The sequence below is a fragment of the Bufo bufo genome, chromosome 5 (assembly GCF_905171765.1).
Source record: "Bufo bufo chromosome 5, aBufBuf1.1, whole genome shotgun sequence".
NCBI classification, from domain to species: domain Eukaryota; kingdom Metazoa; phylum Chordata; class Amphibia; order Anura; family Bufonidae; genus Bufo; species Bufo bufo.
In genome coordinates this window covers 88,886,044-88,913,582 of record NC_053393.1, presented here as the reverse complement: position 1 = coordinate 88,913,582, position 27,539 = coordinate 88,886,044, and the positions used below count along the sequence as shown (strand labels likewise).

Below are 27,539 nucleotides of genomic sequence, written 5' to 3'. Positions count from 1 at the left end.
TGTATGAACGTAACCAAAAAGCGGACATTTCTGCAAGTTTGCCGCTTCCGAGTATATGAATGCAGCGCCTAGATCCTGACCCATCTCGCACTCCTTTGCAGCTTCAATCGCCTGGATTTACCACCGTATAAAAGCTACGAACAGTTAAAGGAGAAGCTGCTTTTTGCCATTGAAGAGACGGAGGGCTTTGGCCAGGAATGAGCGGCTGCCGTGCGTGAGGATGGAGCAAGGAGAGCTTATGGACATCTATTTTCTGCCCAGCCAAGTAAAATTGCACACTCTTAACTTGTACATAAGCTGTGTAGTCTGTACAGTGACCTTTCTGATACTAATGCGTAGAGATTTCTGTTCTTCCACATAGATATGCAAAACACTTTAGCCTTTTCTATTTTTATTTATTTTGATTTCTCCAAAAAATGACTGAATAGAAGAAAAAAATAACGTTTAATTTTAAATGCTGACTGAAGACTTTATTTTAAAATTTCTATATCTATGTGTACGTACCGAGGGCTCTAGTTTTATAGAGTTCGAGGTCCATAAGACATCACAGCCATTTGATGAGGCCTGGACTTGCTTTATTCAGTACAATAAAACCTGCAAACAGCGGCTGACATCTATTCCACGGATGTCTATTGCATGGCTGCCAACTAAGCTGTTGAAAGCTAATGCCAAAAATATTAGGAAAGAAGAAACTTTAAAACAAGAACTCTTGAGTACAAGGAAAAAACAAACCTGCTGCTGGCTTTATAAGATGGCAGGACACGCACAGTTCTGCCTTTCATTTATTTCAGTGTGGTAGCCAATATCTTTTTTTATTTTTTTTTGACGGAGCAAAAGTAGCCAAGGCCGAGAGTGGAGCCGCGCATAATTAGTCTCATCACGATTCTTAACATTTATTACGAGGGATGGGGGGGCGGTCACAATTTCGTTGCTCCGCAATGTGTTGTGATTCGCACCCTTACGGATAAGCAAAAGAACAAGTGGCGAGCAGTGCCACGGCAAGATTTTTAGGTACAAGACAAAAATAACAAAAAAACAGCAAAAATGTCTTGGATGAATATCGAAAGTACAATGCAAATCTTGAAAAAGAAGTTGAATAAATTTTTTTAACCTCCGTTTGGTTTGATGTTTTTATTTTTTTTAGCATTTTAGTTTAAAAAAAAAAGTATAAAAAAAATTATAAATTCCACAACAGAATTTAACTTTTGTATTGCAAATTGCGAAATCGGCAGTGCATAAATTGACATGCTGCGGCATTATTTTTTTATGATTGCATTTTACTCATTTTGGGTTAAAAAATCTTTTTTCAATAGGTCTTTAATAAAAATCTTCAGCCGTTTCTGAGATACATGGTTATAAATCGGTCTGTTTGCTTTCTTTGAATCCCATCGTCTGACGGCTCATGTGTGGCTCTTATCTTCTGACCTCAAACACTCATTATAGCTCAATTCTTATCAAACTGCTAAGAATATGGTTTAAATAAGTGTTTGAGGTCAGGAGATCAGAGATAAGCGCTACAAATGAGCCGTCAGATGACTGGATTCAAAGAAAACAGTAACTGACAGCCTGCAAATAGACCAATTTTTGTTTTTAACCCTGTATCTCAAAAATGGCTTAAGATTTTTAATAAAGACCTACTGAAAAAATAATTTTTTGCCCAAAATTAGTAAAATACAATCATAAACAAATTTTTTATTTGTGTCATTCTCCCCCATCTTGCTGCTAATGTAAAACACTGCAGATTCTCTGCCATGGAATTGCATGTAGATAATCTACAGCGTTTCTGGCACATGGCCGTATGCTAAGGGCCCATGCACACGACCGTATTTTTTATTTGTATCCAATCCGCATTTTTTGTGGTTCGGATCTGGACCCATTCATTTCTATGGGATGCCATCCATGTGTCTGTCACGCAAATTATAGAATGTGCCCTGTCCTTTTCCATTTTGCGGACAAGAATAGGTGTATATATAACAACTGGGCCGGTGAAAAATGCAGCGTGCACACGGCCGGTATCCATAGTCTGTGGTTTGAGGACCACAAAACGCATACAGTCGTGTGTATGAGATCTTATGTGTAGCAGTAACATGAATGCACTGGGATTATGATTTCTTCAACAGGATATGGTTAAAAAAAAAAAAAAAATCTGTTTCTCATTGTTATGTATTTTCGGTGTTACACAGTTAATCCACTCTCCAGCCAATTCTACTAAATTGCCAGATCTTTCAGTATTTCGCAGAACTAGTCAGTAGTCCCACTGCTCTTACTCTATGAACTCGCCAGTGCAGCAGCGAGTATTCCGCTACCACATACCAACGCATCCGTGCAAAGCTTAAAAACAAGTTACTTGCACTTTGCCCTAGATTCAAAAGACTCCAGAACAAGAAGGTGCAACAAGGCGGTGCCCCTACTAATACATACCATACAGTAGCTCTCGTATCCCTCACTAGGGGTGAATGGATATTTAGCATTCACAGTTCTATACCTTGAACCTGGTGGTTCAGCGGGAAGCTACCTTGGTCAAGCATTTCTACGTTTAAACTATTGCATTCTCCAACTGGGTAGATATTTATTATTATTATACTCACTTATATAACGGTGACATATTCTGCAGCACTTGACAGACATTAGCTTCAACCTGTCCCCAGTGGGGCTCACGATCTAAGGTCCCTATCAGTATGTCTTTGGAGTGTGGGAGAAAACCGGAGGAAACCCACACAACACTGAGGTAACAGGAGAGGGCATCGGCCGCTGGAATTCTTCCAAAAACAAAATGAAACCATGCTCCTTCCTGACAACTTGACGTCAATCTTCCAGGACAGAAAACGGCGTCATGGTCTGCTCTGCACAACATCCATAGAATATATTACACTCCGAAACTCGTTTTTTAACCCCTCCCTCTGTGCACGTTTTGGGCCTTAGTGACCAAGAATATATATTTTTTTTCACTTTTTCATTGTTGCATTCTAAGAGCTATATCCTTTATATTTTTCTGTCCATGTAGCTGTAAGAGGGCTTGTTTTTGCCGGTCAAGTTGTAGCTTTTAATGGCACCATTTTGGGTTACACATAATCACTGACTAACGTTAAGGGTCCATTCACACGTCCGTTGTTTCTTTCCTGATCTGTTCCGTTTTTTGCAGAACAGATCTGGACCAGTTCTGTACCCATTCATTTTCAATGGGTCCTGAAAAAAAAAATCAGACATTGAGCTGTCCGATTTTTTTCAGGACCCATTGAAAATGAATGGGTCCAGATCTGTTCCGCAAAAAACGGAACAGATCAGGAAAGAAACAACGGACGTGTGAATGGACCTTTACTCTTTCTGTGGATCAATGAGAAAAGAAAAAAAACAGCAATACTTGGCGTTGTCTTTTTACATTTTGCGGCATTAATAACATGATAACTTTATCCATTGAGTATCACTGTTGGTAGAGTTTTATTTTTATTTTATTTTTTTAACCCCCTGGGTGCCCTGTAAAGGTATCGGTACCCCACAATCTCATTTGTGGTGGTGCTGACAGAGGGAGCCCCCCCCAAAACCACTTAGATGCCATGGTTGCTATTGACTGTGGCATCTAAGGGATTAAACTGCCAGGATTGACACTTTTGCCAATACAAGTTGTTAGAGCAGGACTTTGTACAAGGAGGAGCAGGAGCTCTGCTGTCTTATGCCAAAGTTGCATCAGTACTGAGCTAACTAGAAAGCTTAGTGCTGCATATCCAACAGAGGTACTGTTATCCGTCCCCAAAGTTCAGGAGAGTGGACCGCACCTATGCAGCGACGCTGCATTCATTTCTATAGGCGCACTGAAAATAGAGTGGCACACTCTTCTATTTTCAGACGTCTCATAGAAATCAGTGGAGAGCACGCTGCAGGAGTGTGGCCACTGAACCATTCACTTCAATGGAACTGCTGGAAATAGCCGAGCAAGCGCTCAACTGTTCTCGACATTTACATAGAAATAAATGAAGAGCGGCCCTGGACATGTGGTGCACTCTTGTTCTCTTTGGGGGCTTCGTTCTAGAGATAAATGCGGCACTCAGTGGTGGGATCCACACCTATCTGACATTCGTGGCATATCGCTACTTTCAGGTGAGACAACCCTTTTAAGTTTTATTGTGGCGCTTCGGACTGCATCATTAGGACAGTATGGCCCTCGGATCAGAAAACATTGCAAACTCCTGGTTTTGAAAGATCTTAAGTTCCCAGTGGGTCCTGAAGTTTAGGAATGGAAGAAGGGGACTGCAGATACTGGAAGAAAGCATTGCGTGGAACTCCATGCTTGTCCACAAATTCTGTGAAGGAAGAAAATTTACTGGTATTAGGCCTCATGCACACGGCCGTTGTTTTGGTCCGCATCCGAGCCGCAGTTTTGGCGGCTCGGATGCGGACCCATTTACTTCAATGGGGCCGCAAAAGATGCGGACAGCACTCAGTGTGCTGTCCGCATCCGTTGCTCCGTAAAAAAAAAAATAACCTGTCCTAATCTTATCCGTGCTTTGCAGACAAGAATAGGCAGTTATATTAAAGGCCGTCTGTGCCGTTCTGCAAATTGTGGAACGCACACTGACACCGTCCGTGTTTTGTGGACCGCAAAACACACAACGGCCGTGTGCATGAGGCCTTACATGTACTCGTGTAAACCAGAGGGTTTGGCCATATCGGATTTAGAGTCTATGTGGTGTGTCATTACCTTCTCTTAGTAATTGCTAATGGAGTTATAATGGTATACTGACTTATGAGCCCATTAGGGTATATGCACACAGCACTGACGTTTATGCATTCCCCCCATGATTTAGGTGTTTCACAGTTGCTGTAAACAAAGCCGTGCGCTGCCTAGCTAATGTTTGGCCCCATTCACTACAATGGGGACCAGCAGAGAATCAGCTGCATCTGTCCGGCCGTTCTGCTGCATATTTGCCGGGTTGCGGTCGGATCTCCCCTGGTCCCCATTACAGTGAATGGGGCCGGACGGTATTGCCTGGTATTCACAGATCCGGCAGGCTGTTCCTGGCTTGGGCTGCCTGTCAGATCTCTTTACTGCAAATGTGAAACAGGCCTTACTTAGGAATATTGATGCAGATTTGCCCCCAGATCTCACCCTTTACATTGAAAACCCATGCCAGCAGTTGACATACAGCAGATTCCAAAATCAGCGCTGCAGGTCAATATCCATGGAGACAATGTCTGCACATGAGATTTAGAAAATCTCACTACTTAGCTGGTAATGTATTATGCACATACCCTTCTACAATGATACGGCAGAACCCTCTTTCATCGCTGAATGCTTGGCAGCTTCTGAGTTCGCGGGAGGGCTGTTGAGCACCTACTGCCATGAGGACAAACACCCAGTGTCATGGTGTGGGGCGCTCTATAGCATGGCTGTCCCTGTCTGGTATTCATGGAGAGAACGTTGACTAGTCTTCAGTATGTCCAGGACATTGTGGAACCAGTCCTACTGCCTTTTTTTTTTTTTTTTTTTAACCGACAAGATAACCCCCCCACACATCCACTGCCCGCACTACAGTGTGCTCATGGTATTCAGCAGCTACCCCATCAAGAATGTCTGGGACTGGATGGGGGGTGACTGATCTCCCAGGCACAGCAACCAACAACCACGCTGGCTGCACTACAGGTCCATGTTGAAAGAGCTTGGAATAACATACCCCGGGAGGATATCCAGCATCTGTATCACAGCAAGGAGACACGCCAGTATTAATGTGACCCTGCCTCATCATATACTCTGCTGTAGAAAACAAAATAAAGGGGGCACCACTTCAGCTGTATGATCATTGACGGATCACCACTTGCAGTTTGTACTTTGTCAATCACAGTAAGCTTTTTTTTTTTTTTTTTTTTTTTTCATTTTCCGGTATACAAGTTTATTACTTGGATCGGTGTAGCAATTAGAACACCATTCCAGGGTTAGGGTCCATTCACATGTCCGTAAGTGTTTTGCAGATCCACAAAACACGGACACCGGCAATGTACGTTCCTCATTTTGCAGAGCGCACATTGCCAGCACTAATAGAATATGCCTATTCTTATCTGCATTTGGGCCGGACATTCCTATAGAAATTAAATGAAAAGGTCCGCAAAATGCGGAACAGAATTGCGGACGTGTGAATGGAGCCTTAGATCGTTAATTGTCTAGTAGGTGCAATTTGGCCAGTAGGTGGCAGCGCGGCAGTGATGATGCCTCCTGATCATATCAAGGACGAGAGCTGAGAAAAGGAGGACACTGCTCCCTGAAGAGGTAAGTATTGATGTGGAGGAAGAGACTTGTAGATATGAAAGGTAGGAAGCACCCTGTATCAAAGGCATATGGTCGTACTTCCTATGGGGGGGAGCTAGCGATTGCTGTATTTTCATTCTGTATTCTGCACTTTGATTGGGGCCTTTAAAACTTCCATTTTGTGGAATCTATATATCGTATTTTGACATCAGAACAGACACTGAGACACCATGCCTAAAAGTAGAGCCTTGTGCACATAGAAACTGCAGGAGGTAGCGTGCCTATCAGGGAGGCAAAGAGCAATGCCACCTTTCAGAGGCTGCAGAACCACATAAATGGCTATCGTAATTCTGATAATCTGTTCTGATCTCTCCTGTAAGTATTGGGGAAGGGGATATCAGATCTCTAATTCTCTCTTTTCCCCTCCTCATGCCATGTTCTTTCTCTCCTGTAATTATTGGTGTTAACTTTGTTCCAGTTAAGAAGAGCTCAGAGAACCTGAAAGAACCTCTTGACCTAAGTAACAAAAAAATAGGTCATGTGCTCAGTATTGTTCCAGACAGGATTTCACTGTCAGAGCAGAAGTTCCTGCCCCAGAGCTGCACTTCCTACTGTAAATAAAAGGAAACCACAACCATAGTCAACAATGGTACGTGCTCCAGAGCGCTCTCCACACATACATAACCACCCGCAGTCTCGCCCTGCAAAATCCTTCTTTCAGTTGTGCACATCTCTCTGAACAAACCAAAAAGATGATTTTTACAAGGGAGTAGTGATCAGTGTTCTGATCAGACAAGGTACACCACATCAGACAAGACGTGATAGTTATGCACAAAGTGAAAATGTGGCAAAGATTCCGTAATTTGTACAGTTCTTTATTCCTCCGGTTACCAGTATTGCAGTCAGCCAGAAATTGGAGCTAGTTTAAAATATCTGTAAGTATGTGTGACAACCTACTCAGAGAAGACATCTTAGCTTATGTACACGTAGTCCTATTGACCGCTGCTTCCTTGTGTATAGATTACTCTTAGGGTACTTTCACACTTGGGTTATATGAATCCAGCAGTTTTACGGTAAATTCCAGAAAAGTGACTGAACGGAATGCTCTCCATTCAGGCTGCATTAGGATAAAACGGAAGCATTTTATTCCGGTATTGAGCCCCTAGGACAGAACTCAGTACCGGAAAACTTTAACGCTACTGTGAAAGTACCCTAAGGCTAGTTTCACAAGAGCATTTGTGGTCCTTTAAAATACAGTCCATGTGACAGCCACATTTACAGATTGACCATGGCTCATGTGACCCAAACTCAGCGCACTATAGTGATGCAGGGGGTCTACTATCCCGTACTCACGGCTACATTTGAGTAGAGTTTGGATCGGCCACAGTTTGTCTGGAATATACATCCATCATACAAACGATATTTCCAAGACCACACCATCTCACGTGAAACTGGCCTTAAAGTTAAGATTAGAAAAAGGTTCTCCTTTTTCCCCTAGAAACAGAACCACCCTTGGCCATAGGCCGCTTCTGGCATTGCAGCTCATTCTTATCCAAGTGAATAGGGCAGGGCTGTAATACTGGACAGCGCCCAAGAGTGGTGGTGTTTCTTTGGGGGGGGGGGGGCGGGGCAATGTAGATGCAAATTTTACTGTGTTAATTCCTATTGTGTTGATTGAGGTATGATGGTATGTCATAGGCTGGAAGAATCAGACTTTTACACCCAAGGACTTCAGAATATCAGTAGCTTCCTTATGGACCTAAAAAAAAACAAAAAAAAAAAAACAGTACGATTAAAATCAACTAAAGTCATTGTCCAGGGTTAGGAATGGGGCTTATGTGCAATACCAAGAATGGCCGAGGCCTAGGGATAAGAGTGGTGCTGTTTCTGGATGTTCTCTAATATAAAGGGGTTGTGTCATCTGGGACTTAGCGCTAGAACGTGCCATCAAAGTCAGACAGATGTAGGTCCCACCTCCGAAAGACTGCTCTCTCCATTTTTATTGGAGTTCAAATAAAAGCCGAGTGAGCGTGCTCAGATATTTTCGGAAGTATCACAGAAATGAATTGAGAAAGCCCGATGCGTGTGCTCTCCTTCATTTTCGAGGGCCTGCACCTATCAGACTTTGATAGCACATTCTAGCGATATTCCAGGTGACACAAAACCTTTAATCCTTATTCACAAACCTAACATAACTGTTCAGCCTCATATCTCAGAGATCAGACTGAGAACAAGTTGCATCATGATCTAGATGTGGTTATACTAGGACTGGGGGGCTGTAATCTTTCCCACCTCCCCATTACCTCCTTCTGCTCCTCCGTTCGCACGGGGTATACTTTAGCTTTGTGCAGCCACAGTAAGGCCAACTCCTTGTTCTTCAGCTTTAGAAAGGTCTTCCCCAAATATAATAAGTTCTTGCTGTAGAAATTTGGATCAACTGCCAAAGGGAAAAAAAACACAGATGTCCGGTGCATACATTATACAGATCAGGGTGTCCATTATGTGACAGGGGTTTGGACTGAGTCGGGGTTACCCTGCACTTTAAGGGGGGGGGATTAGAAAGAATTTATGACATATGAAAGATTTTCATGTAAACCATATTCCTACATCGATACACCAGCGCTGTAATGGGATTTACCTTCTTCCGCCATCTCAAAATATATTAAAGCCTGAAAAATAGAAACAATTGATTAACATCCAGCGCAGAACAACATATGGCGACTGTACAAAACGGCGTAAAGATCTGCAGGTCCCGAATAGCGGGCAGTGGCCATGTTTCCTGTACAGAACAATCTTGGGATAATTCACTGCTCAGCTTTAGGCCTCATGCACACGACTGTTGTTTTGGTCCGCATCCGAGCCACAGTTTTTGCGGATTGGATGCGGGCCCATTCACTTCAATGGAGCCGCAAAAGATGCGGACAGCACTCCGTGTGCTGTCCGCATCCGTTACTCCGTTCCGTGGTCCGCAAAAAATAAAGAACCTGTCCTATTCTTGTCCGTTTTGGCAGTCATATCAATGGCTGTCCGGACCGCAAAACACACAACGGTCGTGTGCACGAGGCCTTACACTTACTACACATCTGGGAACATGCCTGCTGTGGACATGCCTGCTTACCCAACAACCAGTAATGCTAAAAGTAAAAGCCATACAATTCCCCATGTAAAGAAAGTGCTCAGTTTATTTTGCTTTATATTCTCCATGTAAATCCTTAGAATAGGTCATCCGTATCAGATCTGTGGGGGTCCGACTATTGGCACCCCTACCAATCAACTTTGAAGGGACAGTGGTCACTGGTTTCCAGGCATGGCTCCTTTTGTAGTGCCCTGTGCATGGTCTTAGATACCAGAGCAGCTCAGGTTCATTCTAGCTGTAATACCAGGCACAGCCACTATAAACAGCACGGCGCCAGGCCTGCTGAAGAATGAAGAGGACGCAGGACTTGGAGTGACCAGTGTCTTCAATCTGCTGATTCGTGGGGGGTGCCAAGCGTCAACTCTGACCAATCTTATATTGATGGCCTATCCCTACAGGTAGGCCATCACTTGTATTGCCCCAGAGAACCCCTTTACAGGGGTTTTGCAGTTGGCTAATATTGATGACCTATCCTCAAGAGATGAGATTGGCGATGGCCCTGCTGCTGATCCGCTGTTACCTGCATGTAGTCTCCTTTGTAGAAGTGGTGCAGAGTCCTTACAACTTCTCGTCCTGTTCATGTGAATGGGGCAAGCAGCACCGCCGCTTCTACAAAGACGACAACATGCAGGTACTTGCGCTGTGACCCCTTCACACAGCTGACCGGAGGCGTGCTAGTAGTCAGACCCCCCGCCAATCGGATATTGATGGCCTAGCCTGAGAATAGGTCATGAATATTAACCTAATGCAAAAGCCCTTTAAAGTTGTGGCTGCTCCATGGAAACTGGCTGCACGGAGCAGCTGGAACATTGCAATGTGGAACCTGGGCGAATAATTGCTGGAGCGCTGCTTCCTGCCTGCTGTTCTATATATTACTGACTGAACGCCTGCTACCTGCAGTGGCACTCCGCTCTATGGGAAGATTCCCCCCCCCCCCCCCCCCTTTTTAATGCCTTATTAAAATAGATGTATTTGCGGTCTGTGTGTAATGGACTGAATGAGAGCACGTGGAGCCATTAAAGTAAAAGCGGTTGTCTCACTACGGCAAATAGTATAATGTAGAGAAAGTTAATACAAGCCACTTAATAAAGTATTGATATTATCCGTAGTGCTTCCTTGATTCATTTTTCTATTGCATTATGCACTGCTTGTTTCCATGGTTACAACCACCCTCCAATCCAGCAGCGGTGGTCGTGTTTGCACACTATAGAAAAAAAAGCACCAGCCTATGTGAGCTCCCACGGTCCCGGCCACCAGAAAGGCGGCGCTTTTTCCTATAGTGTGCAAGCACGACCACCACAGATGGATTGCAGGGTGGTCGTAACCATGGAAACAAGTATTGTATCGTGTGATGGAAAAATGACTCCAGCCAGCAAAGGGGGCAGTATGGACAATCACAATACATTAGTAAGTGCCCTATATTCACTTTTTCTACATGATAATTAATAAATGCTACTTGCTGAAGTGAGAACCCTTTTAATGGTTCAAATCACACATCTGTTTTTCTGCCCAAGACCTATTCATTCAACTGTCTGGGTGCCCACCAACCAACCCACTTGGAACGGAACCCGCGTTCGGGAAATGTTTTTTTATTACAGTAGAAATCAATTTATGAAGTTATTACCCGAAGTCCTGCGAGACTTCGCGAAGTAATAACTTCGGCTCATCTGAGCCAATACATTCTAATACTGTGCAGAGCGCTCGCTCCGTACAGTATTGAAACAACGTTTTATGCGAATCGACTTTGGATGTTTCATCCGAAGTCGATTCGCTCATCCTTAGTAAAGACGTCGAATGTAAACGCTCTAAGACTGGGTTCTAATCATATCTGAAACATACATTAAGCTCATCATGGGCATCGGGAGCTTTCCTGGCATGCATGATAAACATGTCAGAGGCTAAAAGGACTAATTTTTTACTTTTGCATGTTTAGCCAGTATAGAGCAATATTCGAGAAAAATAAATAAAAAATGTAAAGTCTACTACGCTATTCCATACAGTGGTATCCAATAAAAAAAAATTAAAAAAAAACTTCCTGTAGGTTAATCGTATACATTTTACATTGGGAGGAGCCCATGGGTATTGAAGGCCACTGTATTCTTGTTGCAGGCGGCATCATTACATGTTACATGGACTGTGTAACGTTACCTCCTCAAATGTTGAAGAAGGAGGAGTTGCAAATAAGGCAGAAGCTATTTTTTTCTGGTACCAGGGCAAATCCGCAAACATGTAGCACCTGAAAGACACAAGTCAGTTAATACAGCACAGAGTGCCTGATATAGGGACAGCACTGATGATCTGTGGACTAACAATGCACCTTCTCAGTCACACTCATCACATGATGAACACTCCGGTTCCAGCGCTGGGCTCCCTTCTCCTCCACTTCCGGTCACTGCTGGACCAGCAGTGGAACGTGCAGTCAACAAGCACATCCCAGCGGCCGACCAATCAATGGACTCCGCGGTACGTGCTGTGTCTGCGCACATCATCGCTGAGGCCATTGACTGGACGGCAGTGGCGACGTGCTTCTTGATGGCATTTCATATCCCGTCCAGTGGGGGCTGAAAGCAGAAGAGAAAAGGAGCCTGGCACTGGAACCGGAGGTGCGTTTTTTTTTTTTTTTTTTTTATAACTGTCCAAATCATCAGATATTGCATACAATATCGCTTTTGGCCTCGTCTTCTATGAAATCTAAATGTCCCAGTCTCCCAAACGCTTGCCCAATCTACATGAATTTATTCCTCTTCCTCTACGTACCAGAGCCCAATAAGATGAATGGTGGTGGCATCTTTTGGATTCAGCTCTATGGATCTCTGTAATAAAAAGTCTGTGTTACATACTGTCATAACGTATTATAAGGTGTATGTTACTTGGCGAAAGTCGAAGGATGTCCACTATCATGAACGTACAAGGTGTTCCTCAGCCGGTCCTCCAAGGTTTCCTCCCCTGAATCCTCCCTCAACGCTTGGCCAGCAGTTACATTGTGCCTATGGCCAGTTTACAGATCGATACCTTCTAAGGCTATAGGTCTAACACCAGGAATATCCTTCACCCCATGTTGTACAATCCTTTCATTATGTACTATACCTTGAAGTGGTCTCTTATGATATAAGCATTTCCAATTTTCACTTTGGTGCCTTCATACTCTCCCACGTCACTGAGGCATATGCCGTACCACTGTATTGGAAACAAGGTCCATTAAAAAAAAAAAAAAAGCAATTTAGCAGAAAAAAAGGTAACATCTGCCTACCAAAGTTGAGAATGGTGATCTGGTTTGGACAGTCTCATTCCATAGATCTGACTACGACAACCGTTAAAGAGGAACCTGTCATCAACGTTATGCTGACCTCACTGAGGGCAGCATAAAATAGTGACAGAAATGCTGATGTCAGCGGTGTGTCACTCATGAGCTAATAGTAAGTGGTTGCTGAGAACCAGCATCATAATCCTTGTAGCCCAGGTCTTGAAAAGAGTCAAATCTACCTGAGAAGAGTAATGGTTATTATAATCTCCTGCTCTCTCCCCCATCTGCTGATGATTGTCAGTTCTCTCCTAGAGAGAAAGGGAGAAAACTAGGTAGAAGACTGTCAGTCATCAGCAGGAGAGCAGGGATTCATGAATAACCAGGACTCTTCTCAGGTAGATTTGACTCTTTTCCAGGCCTGGGCTCCAATGATTATGCTGCTAGTTCTCGGCAACCACTTACTTTTAGCACCGCTGAAATCAGCATTTCTGTCACTACTTTATGCTGCCCTCAGTACGGTCAGCATGAAGTTGATGACAGGTTCCCTTTAACTAGAACTTGCAGAAAATGCTTATAATGAAAACATTTCCCAACCACTATATTATGGGCCCAGCTATGCTTTGTTTTTCCTGCTAAGGCCATGTTCACACACAGCTGACATTTCTGCTGTTCAACAGTCTAACAAATCCTGGCAATGGGAGAGATCTGCTGTACGATCCAGAAGAAACCTGCAATGTATAGGGAGTACTGCAGATCTGAAAAGTCACAGCATGCAGTCTAATCGGTGTAACTTAAAGGGGTATTCCGGTTATATCAAATAATTCCCTATCCACAGGATAGGGGACAACTATTAGATCGGTGGGGGTCCAACTGCTGGGAACCCCACCGATCATGAGAACAGGCCCCAAACCCCATAGAGCCAACGAACGAACGGAGCGGCTGGTCGGAAATGCGTGTGGCCGCTCCTTTCATTTCTATGGGAGCACCGATGATAGTGGAGCGCTGTATTCTGCAACTCCCACAGAACTGAATGGAGCGGCTGTGCGCATTTTTTGACCATCCGCTCCATTGATTTCAGGTCGGCTCTACGGGGTTTGAGGCCCTGTTCTCGCGATCTATAGGGTTCCCAGCGGTAGGACCCCCACCGATCTGTGGATAAGGGATAACTTGATATAACCAGAATACTGCTTTAATTCGGAAGCCTGTGGACTGCTTTTCTTGAATCCGATTCATTACACTAAACTTTATTTATTTAAATTTTTTTTTGCAAATCTGCATTAAAAAAACACTTGGTCTAAGAGAAAAAATAACCTAACCTCTGGGGAAAGTTGCCTTCCATGTATGCCGAGGGTCAGCCAGTCTTTATAGTGTCACTGCTCTGACTGAGAGGGGTTTTTAATTAGGGACCCGCCTCGTTATATTGAGCCTGACTGTTACTGTTTAGAAACTTGTAAACATACAAGAACACAGACCTTATGAGCTTCAGCGCAGGACGCATTTAGTTCCAGGGCTTTTTTGGAAAAATCTCGAGAGTCATACACCAATCGTTTTCGGTCGTTGGGGGCAGTTTTGCCGAGTACAGCCAAATCTCGACAAGCCCGGGCAAGTCTCCAGAGAAGCTGAGCATCGTTACTAAGAAGAAATACAGAGGACTTAGACTACTATTGTGCTTTAGATCAGAGAACGCTCCTCCTGTGCGGTGGACATCCTGTGAGCTACAGTATTGAATCATTATCTATCAAATCCCTCCTGGCAACTTTCAGACCCGTCCTCTCCCAACCAAGCTCCACAGTAATAGTGCCTCCCTACTGCCCCTTACACATTCACAGTGCCCCTTTAGTGCTCTTCTCACAGTAACAGTAGCCCCTTAGTCCCCACCACACACAGATATGTTCCCTTAGAGAGTCACACACACACACAAAGTGCCCCTACACATTTTTATCTCCGCTCTTGTGCCCCTCTGATGTGACCCCTTACGCTCTCACACAGTAAAAGTAGTCCCTGAACACACAAGAAATGCTCGCCTAACCCCCTTCCCACGGTGAACAGAAAAGTTAAAGTGATAGGCCTCATCCCGCCTGTAGCCTGCTCTGATAGCGGCACGGCACAGGGGGGAGCAGTGACGTGCCTGCATGAGTTCCAGAAGCCTTGCATGTCTGAAGCGCCTGCAGCCGTTGCGAGTGTATGGCTCAGTATTGCATCTTAGCGGATGCGGATCCAGTTGAAAGGGGCACAAGGGGGAAAGTTTTAACCATGTAACCACCCCGTTGCATATGCCTTGCAACCTGCTATGTTTTCACAGTGAGGACACATCACTAATATCACGAACATGGTGGCCGCATTACCTGTCCTTGTACTGGCTCAGAAATTCATATAACTTCTCCAGCTCTCCACTTCCATAAAGATAATCCGCTTGCTCCTTCACATCTTCAACTTAAAGAAAAGAAATGGGTCAGTGTATGGAGTCCTCACTACAAGGCCTGTGCAGATATAACAGGAATATAGCTTTTATATGCTGTTTATATTAGGGTTGTCATGATACCAAAATTTTGATTTGATCTCGATACCATAAAAAAAAAGTATTGGGATAATGAAAACCATTCAAGACAACGCAAAAAAAAAAAAAAAAAAAGCCGTGTAGCCCATAATTGAACAGTCCTATCCTATTTTTGGGGGGGACAAGGTGGCTAAAAAAAAAAAAAAAAAAAAAAAAAAAGGCAAAATTGCGCAGTTTTCATTTTTTTTCCCCCCTGTTACGGCGCTCACTGCATAGGAGATTTTTTTTATATTTTAATAGTTTTGACTTTTCGGACGTGGCGATATGTAATATTGTTTATTTATTTATTGTTTATATATTTTATATGTAAAATTGGGAAAGGGGGTGATTTAAACTTAATATTATTATTTAATAACTATTTCCCCCCTTAGGGGCCTGAATCTGGGATCTTTTCATCCCTTGTCCTATTCACCCTAATAGATCGCTATTAGGGTGAATAGGACCTCACACTCTCCCTGCTGCCCGGTGCATAGTACACACAGCAGCAGGGAGCTGACTATGGCAGCAAGGGCTTCAGTAGAGTCCTGGCCGCCATGGTAACTGATCGGACCCCCGCGATTTCACTTCTGGGGCTCCGATCACAACTGCCACTGTACCACCAATGAAGGGGGGGGGGCAGGAGGTAGGTGCCAGCTGCAGAATCACATAGTCGGCACCCGACCTATATGACAGGGAGTTGCAGTCAGCGGCAGTTAACCCCTCAGGTGCCGCCCCCCCCCTCTCTTCTCATTGTGGCAGCGACAGCAGCACACAGGGGGGGGGGGAGGAGAAGGGGAGGGAGAGACTCCTTCACTGTGCTGCTGAGGAGAACATGGCGCGTGCTGAGACCAGAGCACTCAATGTTCCCTGATACTACGCTGTGCAGTAGCCTAGTATTGGTAAAAGGCAAATTCCGGTATCGAATCAATACCCGCTGCAACCCTAGTTTATAGGGCCACATTTGTGGGTCTTTTCCAAACCATATTTTTTTCTGGCAAATATGCTAGGACCTGGAAACAATGGATGTAAATACCGTCCATAAATACAGCGGTGTGAGACTTAAAGGGTATTTACTCTCAGAAAATAACCTATTAAAACCATAATTTAGTCATAAATTATGAATAATTATAATATATCCATACACACACACACACGTGAAATGCTACAATTTTCACATTAACAACTATAGCCAATTCAATAACAGACATTTCTTGTTCAGTAGCTCGTTGCCAGCTTTACTGCACAGACTGAGACATATCAGCAGAGTGATCTCATTATCGTTAGTGGGTAGGCGAGTTAAAGAGAATCTGTGACCATGAAAATGCAGTGCAATCTGCAGACAGCACTTTCTAGAGCAGGAGGAGCTGAGCAGATTCATGTATAGTTTAATGGGAAATGATTCAGCAAAACTAGTAATTTACATATAATATATGTAACTGTCCCTCACTGCTCTGTAAAACCGTCTCCCCATCAGTGCACTCTTCTATCTCCTCAGAGCCTAGTTCTATGGGATGAGCACTGGAGAGACAGAGGTCGGATATGCTGTCATTCATCACCACCGACAGTCGATATAAGCAGGGAGAAAGGATTTGACCGTATACATTTATATCACTGTATATAGCAGGGAGAGTAGGGGCAGCCTCAATGTGCCCGAGCCGTCATCCCTGCAGAACACATGCTGAACACTAAAGCCACACTTTGAATTCCTGCTTGTTTATTGCTCAGTAGCCAAGTAGGCTGTCTTATCAGTATACAGAGATAGGACCGCAGACTCTGCTACCGAGCTGCTTGTAAAGATAGGAGATCTAAATGTAGAAAATGATAGCTCTTGCTGAATCTTTTCCCATAAAACGAGGCACAATTCTGCTCAGCTCCTCCTGCAGCTTTATTACATAGTTTGTAAGGCTGAAAAAAAGCCTGTTATCCTGCAAATCAGTGGGCTCGGCCAATATAGATGAAATGTGTACTGCCAGCTTAAAGGGGTTGTCTGGGCTTTTTCTATTGATGACCTCTCCTCAGGATAGGTCAATAATATCAGATAGGTGGAGGTCCGACACCTGGCAGCCCCGCCGATCAGTTGTTTGAAGAGACGGAGCGTGCAGTCCCCCTTCTCTCTTCCTGTCCGCTGCTGCCGTCCAACAGACGCGGCACCCTCGCCGATCTGACATTGATGACCTATCCTGAGGATAGGTGATCAATATTAAAAGCCCGGAGCACCCCTTCCCTCCCTGGTCTGTGGAGGCGGCGGCTGCACTGCTGAAGTCTATGGACACTTTGCAACGCTGTCTTTACAGGAAATACAGAGAGGAAGTCTGCCTCCAATATGTCTGCCCCCTGATTTTTTTTAAAAACCGAAAATTAATAGCTGCAGAATAAAAATAAAAAAATTAACCCCTTCGCAACCCTGACATTGTTCACCTTCCTTGACAGAGACTAATTTTGCAAATCTGACACGTGTCACTTTATGTGGTAATAACTTTGGAATACTATTACTTATCCTAGCAATGCTAAGAATCTTTTCTCGCGACACATTGTAAATGTCAAGAAATAGTTATTAATTAACATTCACCATATGTCTACTTTATGTTGGCATCATTTTGTAAATGTAATTTTTTAGGCTGCTAGAAAGCTTACAATTTTAGAAGCAATTTTTCAAATTAGCAATAGCATCGCGGGAAGCCGACGGGGTCAGAGAAGGAGCCGCCTTCCTCTGTAAACCCCTTTGATGCAGCAGTTAGCATTGACGATGGCGTCTCAGTTTTCAGCGATGCCAGGGGATACAGCTCCTGTGTCTGCCTGATCAGCGAGCCATACATGGAAAGGGGTTATGCTATGACTAATGTAAAAAAAAAATAATATGTAATTTTTTTTTTTTACTAATGTAAAGAAAATTATCGGTGGGGATCCGACAACTGGGACCCCCGCCAATCAGCTGTTTGAGAAGGCATAGGTTTGCCTGTGAGCACCATGGGTTTTCTCTTGGCTCACCAAGCACAGTAACGTATGTCGTATAACGGCTGTGCTTGGCATTGCAGCCCATTTACTCCTATGGAGCTGAGCTGCGCCTAAGCCATGTGACCGATGTACATGTCGTCAGTCACTGGCCTAGGGAAAGCTGTGAGAAGGCCGCGGTGCTCTCAGGAGTGCTGGTGCCGTTTCAATCAGCTGATCGGTAGGGTCCTGGGTGTTGGACCGCCACAGATCAGATATGGATGACCTGGTCCAGAAGATAGGTCATCAGTATATAAATCTTGAAAAATCCCTTTGGGAGGATGCCTGAGCAATAGGTTCCTAGTCTGCTAGTATCCTGCTAGGTGTGTTGTATTCATTTGTCTGCCCAATACCAACTCCCCCCCCCCCCATTTTCTGGATATTAACCCTTTGCTGTCTGACCTGACTGAAGCCTGTACTCCATAGTGACCCTGTGCTGACTTTAGATTGCTTACCGTATAGCTCGTAGTCTGCCTGCCCTGACCTTACCTTAATGCTGCTTTGCACTGGTGTCCTGACCCTGTGGGTCAGCTGTCAATTATACGGACCCCCACCAGGCAGATACTGATGACTTATTCAGGAGGACAGGTCATCAGTTATCCAGTCTCGGAAAACCCCTTTAAAATCAGACATCATATAGTACATAATCTCTGTACCTCACCCCAGAGATCTCCTCATAAATTTTTCTAATTGGTCTACTAGATTTATTTCAAGCTGGCAGCTCAAGGCTTTTCTTCTGCAGCTCTCCCTTTGACAACTCAGGGGGGTGTCCTTTCTGCTGCAGCTCTCTCATTGTAAGGGCACTTTCACACGAGTGGATCCTGTGCGTGCAATCCGCTGCGTGAAAGAGTGTCAAGCCCTGTTCCAGATAACATGACTGATAATGCTCTTTGCCTCTCTGTGACCTTTTTACTACAAAATCACAGTGACAACTTTATCTCATTGTGATTTTGTAGTAAAAAGGTCACAGAGAGGCAAAGAGCATTACCAATCATGTTACTGCTCCGTGTCTCTGCTGTGCAGAACGGGGCTCGGCTCTCTTTCACGCAGCAGATTACCCGCACGGCATCCGCTCGTGTGAAAGAGCCCTTAACTCTTGCCGCTTCTAACATTAGATATAGCTGGTGGCAGTTGAATGATAGAACTGAGCGTGCGTGTCCACCTCAGCAAGGTGAACAGAGAAATATGGAAAAGAACAAACAGGAGGTGGCGCTATACAGATATAGGTTATTCAGATCCAGGTTCTGGTTTCAAACATATAAAACATTTCACGTGGGAGAACCCCTATAATACTTTCCACTTTACAAATCCTATGAGAAGAACATAGCAGTCTAATAATATTGATGTAAGAATTCTAGGAGTACCTTTAATACTGGCGTATACTACGGCATGTCTGTTCTTCCATCTATAGGATCCAATAGCAAGAAAAGACAAGGAGGACAGCACAAGACCCTTCTCCAGTAAGGCACTTTTCTTTGGGGCCTACGGAAGAAACAAAAATACAAGACATTAGGCGAAGAGATGTGCACAGAACACCTGGTCCGGTTTGCAGTGCATTCGGATATTTGTTATAAGTTCTGGTTTCCTGCATTTAAAAATTATCCAAAAAAAAACCCATCAAATATTCAGGATCATTGGAAGGTCACACAGAAAGTAAAGAGGAGTCTGTCTTCTAGTGCCAAGATTGTCACGATAGGTTCCATGTTGGTATTAAAGGGTTTCTGTCACCCCACTAAACAGATTTTTTTTTTTTTGTGTACTTATAGTCCCTATCCTGCCATATTGCTATACCTTATGTTATTAATAATTTTCGTTCAGTAGATTTTGCAAAAAAATTACTTTTATGATATGCTAATTACCTTTCTACCAGCAAGTAGGGCGTCTACTTGCTGGTAGCAGCCGCAGAAAACCGCCCCCTCCTCTTGTTGATTGACAGGGCCAGCCGCGATCTCCTCCTCCGGCCAGCCCTGTCAGCATTTCAAAAATCGCGCGCCTGTGTTGAGTCTTCTCTTTCGGTGACGTCATCGGCGCAGGCGCACTGAGGGAGTGCTGAGGAGCCGAGCCTCCTTCTCTCAGAGCGCCTGCGCCGAATCAACACAGGCGCGTGATTTTTGAAATGCTGACAGGGCCAGCCGGAGGAGGAGATCGCGGCTGGCCCTGTCAATCAACAGAAGGAGGGGGCGGTTTTCTGCGGCTGCTACCAGCAAGTAGACGCCCTACTTGCTGGAAGAAAGGTAATTAGCATATAATAAAAGTACGTTTTTTGCAAAATCTACTGAACGAAAATTATTAATAACATAAGGTATAGCAATATGGCAGGATAGGGATTATAAGTACACAAAATAATCAGTTTAGTGGGGTGACAGAAGCCCTTTAAAAGGGTTGATCTACTAAGGCTACATTCACATATGTGATCAAGCCTCCGCAGATTCTGTCAATACCGTGGAACGCAGAGCTTTACTTCCCCATCAAGGCAGTGGAAACTGGGACAGAACCCGACAGACGCCAATTTCTTTAACGCAGGAGCCATTACTAGGCGTCATATAATTAATCTGATGGTACATTATGGTTATAAACCGTAACCACAACACAGATGTGAATAGATCCCAGTGAAATCTTATGATCCAACATTTCTGATAATTCTGCACTTAAAGGGTTTCTACCACCAGATTTTCACCTATTTAGCGATCTGCTAGTGTCTGCTGTACCTAACCGTGTTCATGTATCACCTTTGTCTGGAGCGGTTAAGCTTAAAAACGTAGTTTTATCGATATGTAAATGAGCCTCTAGGTGCTATGGGGGCGTCTTTTCAGCACCTAGAGGCTCCGTCTACTCACTATTTCTGCCGTCCAGCGCGTCCCTCCAGCCCGACCCTCTCTTCTAGATTGACAGCCCACTTCTATCCATCTCGCTAGGATATGCCCGCACCTATATCGGGAACAGTGCCCCACAAAGTGGTGGCTGGAGGACTCCGGTCCGGCCACCACTGAGCGCTTTCTCTATAGAAGTGAATGGGAGCGTACAACGCGTGACTGGCCACCGCTCCCATTCACTTGTATGGGCCTGACAGAAATAGCCGAGCCAGCGCTTGGCTATTTGTGGCGGCCCCGTAGATAATGGAGGGCGGCTGAGCATGCGCAGTGCGCCCTCCACCACTTTCGGGGCTCTGTTCTCGATATAGACAATGTAAGACAATGGGGGCATATCCTAGCGGGGCATATCATTTTCAGGTTATTTTTTTTATCCGCTGTATCCCTTAGGCTACATTCGCACTGGTTTCTGCCACAGTTTTTCAGTTTAGATGCCATGGACTTTCTCCTGTTTTAGCCTCAATGAATGGAACTGAACCATGAATGGTCACCTGCAGCGGCTTCCAGTGGTGTTCGTCCAGACACTGTGCCAAAAAGGGACTAACGGCAGCCCCGTCTCCCATTGAAAACAATGGCAGATGGCCACCTCTGAAATTTTCCTGCGGAGTTTGCAGCAAAATTCCAGCAGCATAAATGAATACGTGAACAGGCCCTTAGTGCACTAATCCTTAAAGGGGTTGTCTCACTTCAGTAAGTGGCATTCATCATGTAGAGAAAGTTAATACAATCCACTTACCTCTCTGCCGCAGCCTGCTGGTCAATGTCAGAATAGCATTGCCATTAAAATGCAATGCACTATAGCAGGGGTCCTCAAACTACAGCCCGCAAGCCACATGCGGCCCTCCGAGGACACTGATCCGGCCCGCCGGGTGTTTTGGCCGTTTCAGCAATTCTGGCAGGGCACAGCAGGAGATGAGCGCTGCGCTTTCATTGCGCTCATCTCCATAGTGATCTGCATCGCTGTCCTCAGGACAGCGATACAGATCGCTGTGCTGTGGCAGGGGAGGGAGAGGCGTGTCCCTTTCCCTTCCTCTGATAGGCTGCCGGCACAAGGCCCGCAGCCTATCAGAGGCCAGTGCAGGCGGCGCGATGACGTCATCGCGCTTGCTTGAGCAGTACAGAGCGGGACACAGGCCAGAAGAGGCCTGCATCGCAGATGGTAAGTATGAGTGTTTTTTTAATTTTATTAAATTGGCCAATTTTTCTGCCACACTTATTACTGGCACATGGGGGGGGGGGGCAGCAATTGGCACCTATTACTGGCACATGGGGGGGCAGCAATTGGTACCTATTACTGGCACATGGGGGGGCAGCAATTGGCACTTATTACTGGCACATGGGGGGGATGGCAGCAGAGAGGAGACTGGCACATGATGGGGGGAGAATTGGCACATGAGGGGGTGGCAGCAGAGAGGAGACTGGCACATGATGGGGGGGGGGGAATTGGCACTTATTACTGGCACATGGGGGGTGGTAGCAGAGCGGAGACTGGCACATGATGGGGGGGAGAATTGGCACTTATTACTGGCACATGGGGGGTGGCAGTAGAAAGGAGACTGGCACATGATGGGTGGGGGAAGAATTGGCACTTTTTACTGGCACATGGGGGGGGTGGCAGCATAGAGGAGACTGGCACATGAGTGGGGGGGGGGAGAGTAGCACTAATTACTGGTACATGAGTGGTGGGGAGAGGCACTTTTCACTAGCACATGATTGGGGGGCATCTATGGGGGCACCTCTTACTGGCACATTATTGGGGGGCACTATGGGGACATTTACTGAGGCCACAAAGAAGGGGTATTTTATATGGGGGGGCTCTGTGTGGCACTAATATTATCAGTGGTATTATCTGTTTCTGCAGTATAGTATTGGGGAGCTCTGGATCCGCCACTGGTTCTATTCGTCTTGCCGGCAGGCGCACCTTCTTCCAGACCTGTGAACCTCATGTGCAGCTGCGTCACAGGAAGTCCGGAGAAGAAGAAAGGAGAAGGAGACGTTCAGGGGTAGGGAAATGTGTTTTTTCACTTCAAAATAAGATATGTGCAGTGTGCATAGAAATTTGTTCATAGTTAAAGGGGTTTTCCCATCTTGGACAATGGGGGCATATCGCTAGGATATGCACCCATTGTCCTATAGGTGCGGGTCCCACCGCTGGGACCCGCACCTATATAGAGAACGGAGGCCCGAAAGTGAAGGAGGAAATGAATGGGAGCATGGGCAGTGCATGCGCGGTACGCTCCCATTCACTTTCGAGGCTCCGCTCTCTATATAGGTGCGGGTCCCAGCGGTGGGACCCGCACCTAACTATATGCCCCCATTGTCCAAGATGGGAATACCCCTTTAAACTATAGTCCGGCCCTCCAACGGTCTGAGGGACAGTGAACTGGCCCCCTGTTTAAAAAGTTTGAGGACCCCTGCACTATAGGGATAGTGCATTGCATTTTAAAAGCAATCAAACAGCTGTCTGTTATGGTCCCCTTGTGGGACTATTAAGTGGTAAAAAAATAAAAATAAAATAAACAAACATTTATTCAATAAAAAAAAAAATACCATAAAAAAAAATTACGCTTTTTTTTCATTGAAAATACACTTTTCAATGAAAAAAATAGCAAAAAAATAAATAAATCTTCCCCATATGTTTGGTATTGTCGCGTCCATAACGACCCGGACTACATAAATATCATGTAAATTATCCGCTACGGTGAACGCCGTAAATAAATTTAAAAAAAATTTAAAAAAAAAAGGACAGAATTGCTAATTTATTCTTAGTTGCCACCGAAAAAACATAATAATAATAACAAGCTATCAAAAAGCGCCATTTACTCCAAAATGATACCAATGAAAAATAAAAGTCGTCCCACAAAAAAAGCCCTCACACAACTCCATAGAAAGAAAAATAAAAAAAGTTATGGGTCTTAGGAAGCGGCAATGCAAAAAAAAAAAGGGTTTTATTGCAAAAAAGTAGTAAAATATAAAAAAAACAATGTATTTGGTATCACTGTAATCGTACTGACCCAGAGAATAAATATGTTATTTATACCGAAAAATTTACGCCGAAAAATTTATAACATAAAAACGCAGTGGCAGTATTGCTGTTTTTCCCATCTCCCTCCCAGAAAGAGTTAATAAAAAGTTAATCAGAAAGTTATGTGCACCCCAAAATGGCTCCATTAAAAACTACAACTTGTCCCGCAAAAAACAAGCCCTCATAAAGCTATATAGACGGAAAAATATAAATTTATAGCTCTTGGAAAGCAACGATGAAAAAAGGAAGAAAAACGCTTGGTCAGTAAGGCCCAAAACAGGCTGGTCACTAAGGGGTTAAAAATACAAAGAAAAAAATATGGGGGGGAAAAAGTGATTTTAGATTCACATTTTTCACGCAATTTAACTCTGACTATAAACAAAATGAGAAAATACTGAAAAAGAATTGGTCGGTGATAGGAGGCCTTCTACCTAACTGCCCAAAAGTGATGTTTATACAGAAGCCCCCAATATTAGATCTAAAACTGGGGAAAAGCAGCCGGAAACCACATGGCGAGAGACAGAAAGGAGTGCGGCTTCTGCGCTGTAAGAAGAAACCGCGGCAAGGAAGATGGAAAAAACAAAAAATAAACAGAATAAAAGCCAAGGAGAAGCAAGGGAACATCTCCTGTGAGACAATGGGGGTCATCTACGCGCTGAGTGCCCTTTTGGCCTCCAGGACGTGGGAAGAACCTTACCACATAGGTAATGTAAAAAAGGATTGGAAACACATAGGGGCATATTTATTAAGAGCGTCTGCACAGGTACAGGGAGGGTTCCCTCATTGTGATTGGCTGCCAGGGAGACCTAGCAGAGGGACAAATAGAACAAATTAGCCCCAACGACCAAGTGGCAATCAACCCAGGAATTGATGACACCACAGCAAATCCAATTGCTGACAACTAAAAAAAAAAAACTCACCATCACGGCGACTGTTTGTTCTTTTCCCTGGGGCAAAATTGGCTGACGAACACATCTAACTGAACAGGAGGGTGACAATCACAAGACAGCGCTGGGTGACATGGCAGTGAGACGTGGGCATGTGACCAGGGCTTGTGGGTGCTGTTCATCTACATGAGGTGCTGATGGGGGAGGGCTAGGGTGGCCACTTGCTTCACCCCAAAAAGGAGGACATTCTAAGTGCCCAGCAAAAAGAAAAAATAGTCACCATAGCGCTTTTTTTATTTTTTTACTGGACTCTTTTCCATCCAGTTTTCCTGATCTATAATACATAAAATACATAATGTGAGCAAAGACTTACTATTACATGATGCCCAATGAATGAGGCCTCCTGTCAGCACCTCACTGCCACACCGGCCCCCCGTGAGGGATACCCCACAACCCAGTCACTTAATGATATAGATGTTCTTTGTTCTGGAGCTGACACTCTAAGCCGGGGATCTCTGAGGGAGCGCAGCGCTACCACAGGACGAGGAACCTCCGGCAGATATGAATGCAGGGGCTTCTTGTGCCATGTGGCCGAGGGGGCAGCTCATACATGATGGCGGGGGTTACCCTGGGGATAGTACACCTGTGACATAGACAGCACATCATGGGGATAAAGCACTGAGCAGACCCCGCTCCTCGGGCCTGTGTGTGAGGCGGCTCGTACAGCACAAGGGGCAGGGGGAGCCTGTACACCGCCACCCTGGCTGCGACCAGTGTCGCCGTGTAGCCCTTGCTTAAGAAACATGATGGTACAGAATAAAAAAAAAAATTTAAAAAAAATTGCGAGTCTTGTAGCCTCAAATACGAGCTACAAAACTATATTAAAAAAAAGTTTAAAATTATAAAAAAAAATATAAACATTTAAAATCATAGAAAAAATTAAATAAATACATAAGAAACAAAAAATATAAACATCGTGGGCATCACTGCATCCGAAAACGCCCGTACTATTAAAATCTAAAAATATTTTTCCAATACGGCGAATGGCGTAATGCAGGCATGCTCCACCTGCGGCCCTCCAGCTGTTGTAAAACTACAACTCCCACAAATGCCCTGCTGTAGGCTGTTCAGGCATGCTGGGAGTTGTAGTTTTGCAACAGCTGGAGGGCCGCAGGTTGAGCATGCCTGGCGTAATGGAAAAAAGGGGTCAAAATGGCCGATTCACCATTTTTTCATTGCTTCTTTGACCCAAAAATAATTTAGAACGTGATCAAAAAGTCACACACACTCCAAAATGGTATCAATAAAAACTACAGATCGTCCCTCAAAAAATGAGCCCCCACACCGCTCAGTAGATATAACTAGTCAGAATACAGTGATCTAAAAAAAATATATATTTTTTCAAAGTTTTAATTCATTTTTACACCATTTAGAGATACTTATGTGGTATCGTTGTAATCGTACTGACCCAAGATGTGTTTTGCTACAAAGGGAACGCCGTAGGGACAAAACCTGTAAAATGGTGGCAGAATTGTGATTTTTTTTCCCCCCAATTTTCACCCTATTTGGAATTTTTTCCAGCTTCCCACTACATTGTACAGCGTATTAAATGGTGGCATTAGAAAGTAAAAACGGAACGTAAAAATAAAAAAAAGTTATGGCTCAAGGAAGATAGGGAAGAAAAATGAAAAGAAAGAACGAATCCTCCGGTATCCAAGGGGTTAAGGGTATGTTCCCATCCGGCAGATCTGGGGGTTGTTGCACGTAGATTCTGATAACCGAACAGTCCCAGCCATTTCTGCCATGTGTGAACGCAGCCCAAGTGCCCTGCCGATGACAGCGGGGTCTATACTACACTATGGAGGATGGGAATAGATGGAAACAAAGAAAAAGTAACAAGGAATTGTGGAACTACAAGTCCCAGAAGGCAACATTTACGGTCTGCTAAGCACTATGGGACTTGTAGTTCTCCTGGCTCACTGGACAGGAGAATACATGGTCTCCTAGTTCAGCCGCATGCAGTCTGCAACCTGTGGTGTCAAACTACAAGTCCCAGCATTCCTCAGCACAGCGCGGCGTTCAGGGCATGCTGGGAGTTGTAGTTTAGCTCCGGCTGGGATGCAGAAGATATACAAGTACATGATTCCACCACCCGGACATCTTACATGAGCGCCGGCGGAAGAGCCCGTCAGCCCAGAGACATGGCCGCGTCGTAGTCGCTGCAGCCAGACGAGTCCGGTGCTCCGCGCCCCCGCAGCCATCCCGCTCCCGGCTGTGCTGTCACCGCACTGATCCTAGGCGCACACTGCGCTCACCGCTCCAGGTGGATCTCAGGGAGGCGCAGGACCCTGGATGACGTCACGGTCACGTGGGGCAAGGTCATGGCGGCTCCGGGAAGGAGGATAAAGACAAGAAGTCTGGGGATGTCCTGAATGTAATACATATCCCCATTATAAACACCTGCTGCTTGGGCATGCTGGGACTAGTGGTTCTTCCCCCTAATAGGCATCTGGAAGAAATGTGGGGCATTTTTTGTCCATAGCAACCAATCAGGATGCAGCTTTCATTTGAAAAGGCCTGTCAACTAAAGAGAGCTGAAATCTGATTGGTTG

The 27,539-nt window shown here is 44.8% G+C and overlaps 2 protein-coding genes across 3 annotated transcripts in view; one reads left to right on the top strand and one right to left on the bottom strand.

Moving 5' to 3' along the window:
• WWP1 (WW domain containing E3 ubiquitin protein ligase 1) overlaps positions 1-1,114 on the top strand; it is a 131,121-nt gene extending 130,007 nt beyond the window's left edge. The window contains exon 24 of one of the 2 annotated variants that reach the window (XM_040433796.1): positions 102-1,114. In XM_040433796.1, coding sequence (XP_040289730.1) covers positions 102-201 — 100 coding nt within the window. In that variant the 3' untranslated portion in view covers positions 202-1,114. The remainder of the gene's footprint in view (positions 1-101) is intronic. The other variant, XM_040433797.1, reaches the window with a different exon arrangement.
• A 6,778-nt stretch (positions 1,115-7,892) lies between these two features.
• RMDN1 (regulator of microtubule dynamics 1) lies at positions 7,893-27,296 on the bottom strand. Its single transcript, XM_040433799.1, has 10 exons — positions 27,093-27,296; positions 19,510-19,627; positions 14,964-15,051; positions 14,091-14,250; positions 12,462-12,551; positions 12,132-12,187; positions 11,523-11,610; positions 8,877-8,907; positions 8,542-8,675; positions 7,893-7,997 (listed from the first exon to the last, which is right to left on the bottom strand). The coding sequence occupies exons 1-10, from the start codon at positions 27,186-27,188 to the stop codon at positions 7,947-7,949; spliced, it is 912 nt and encodes a 303-aa protein (XP_040289733.1). The 5' UTR covers positions 27,189-27,296; the 3' UTR covers positions 7,893-7,946.
• Between the last annotated feature and the right edge of the window lie 243 nt (positions 27,297-27,539).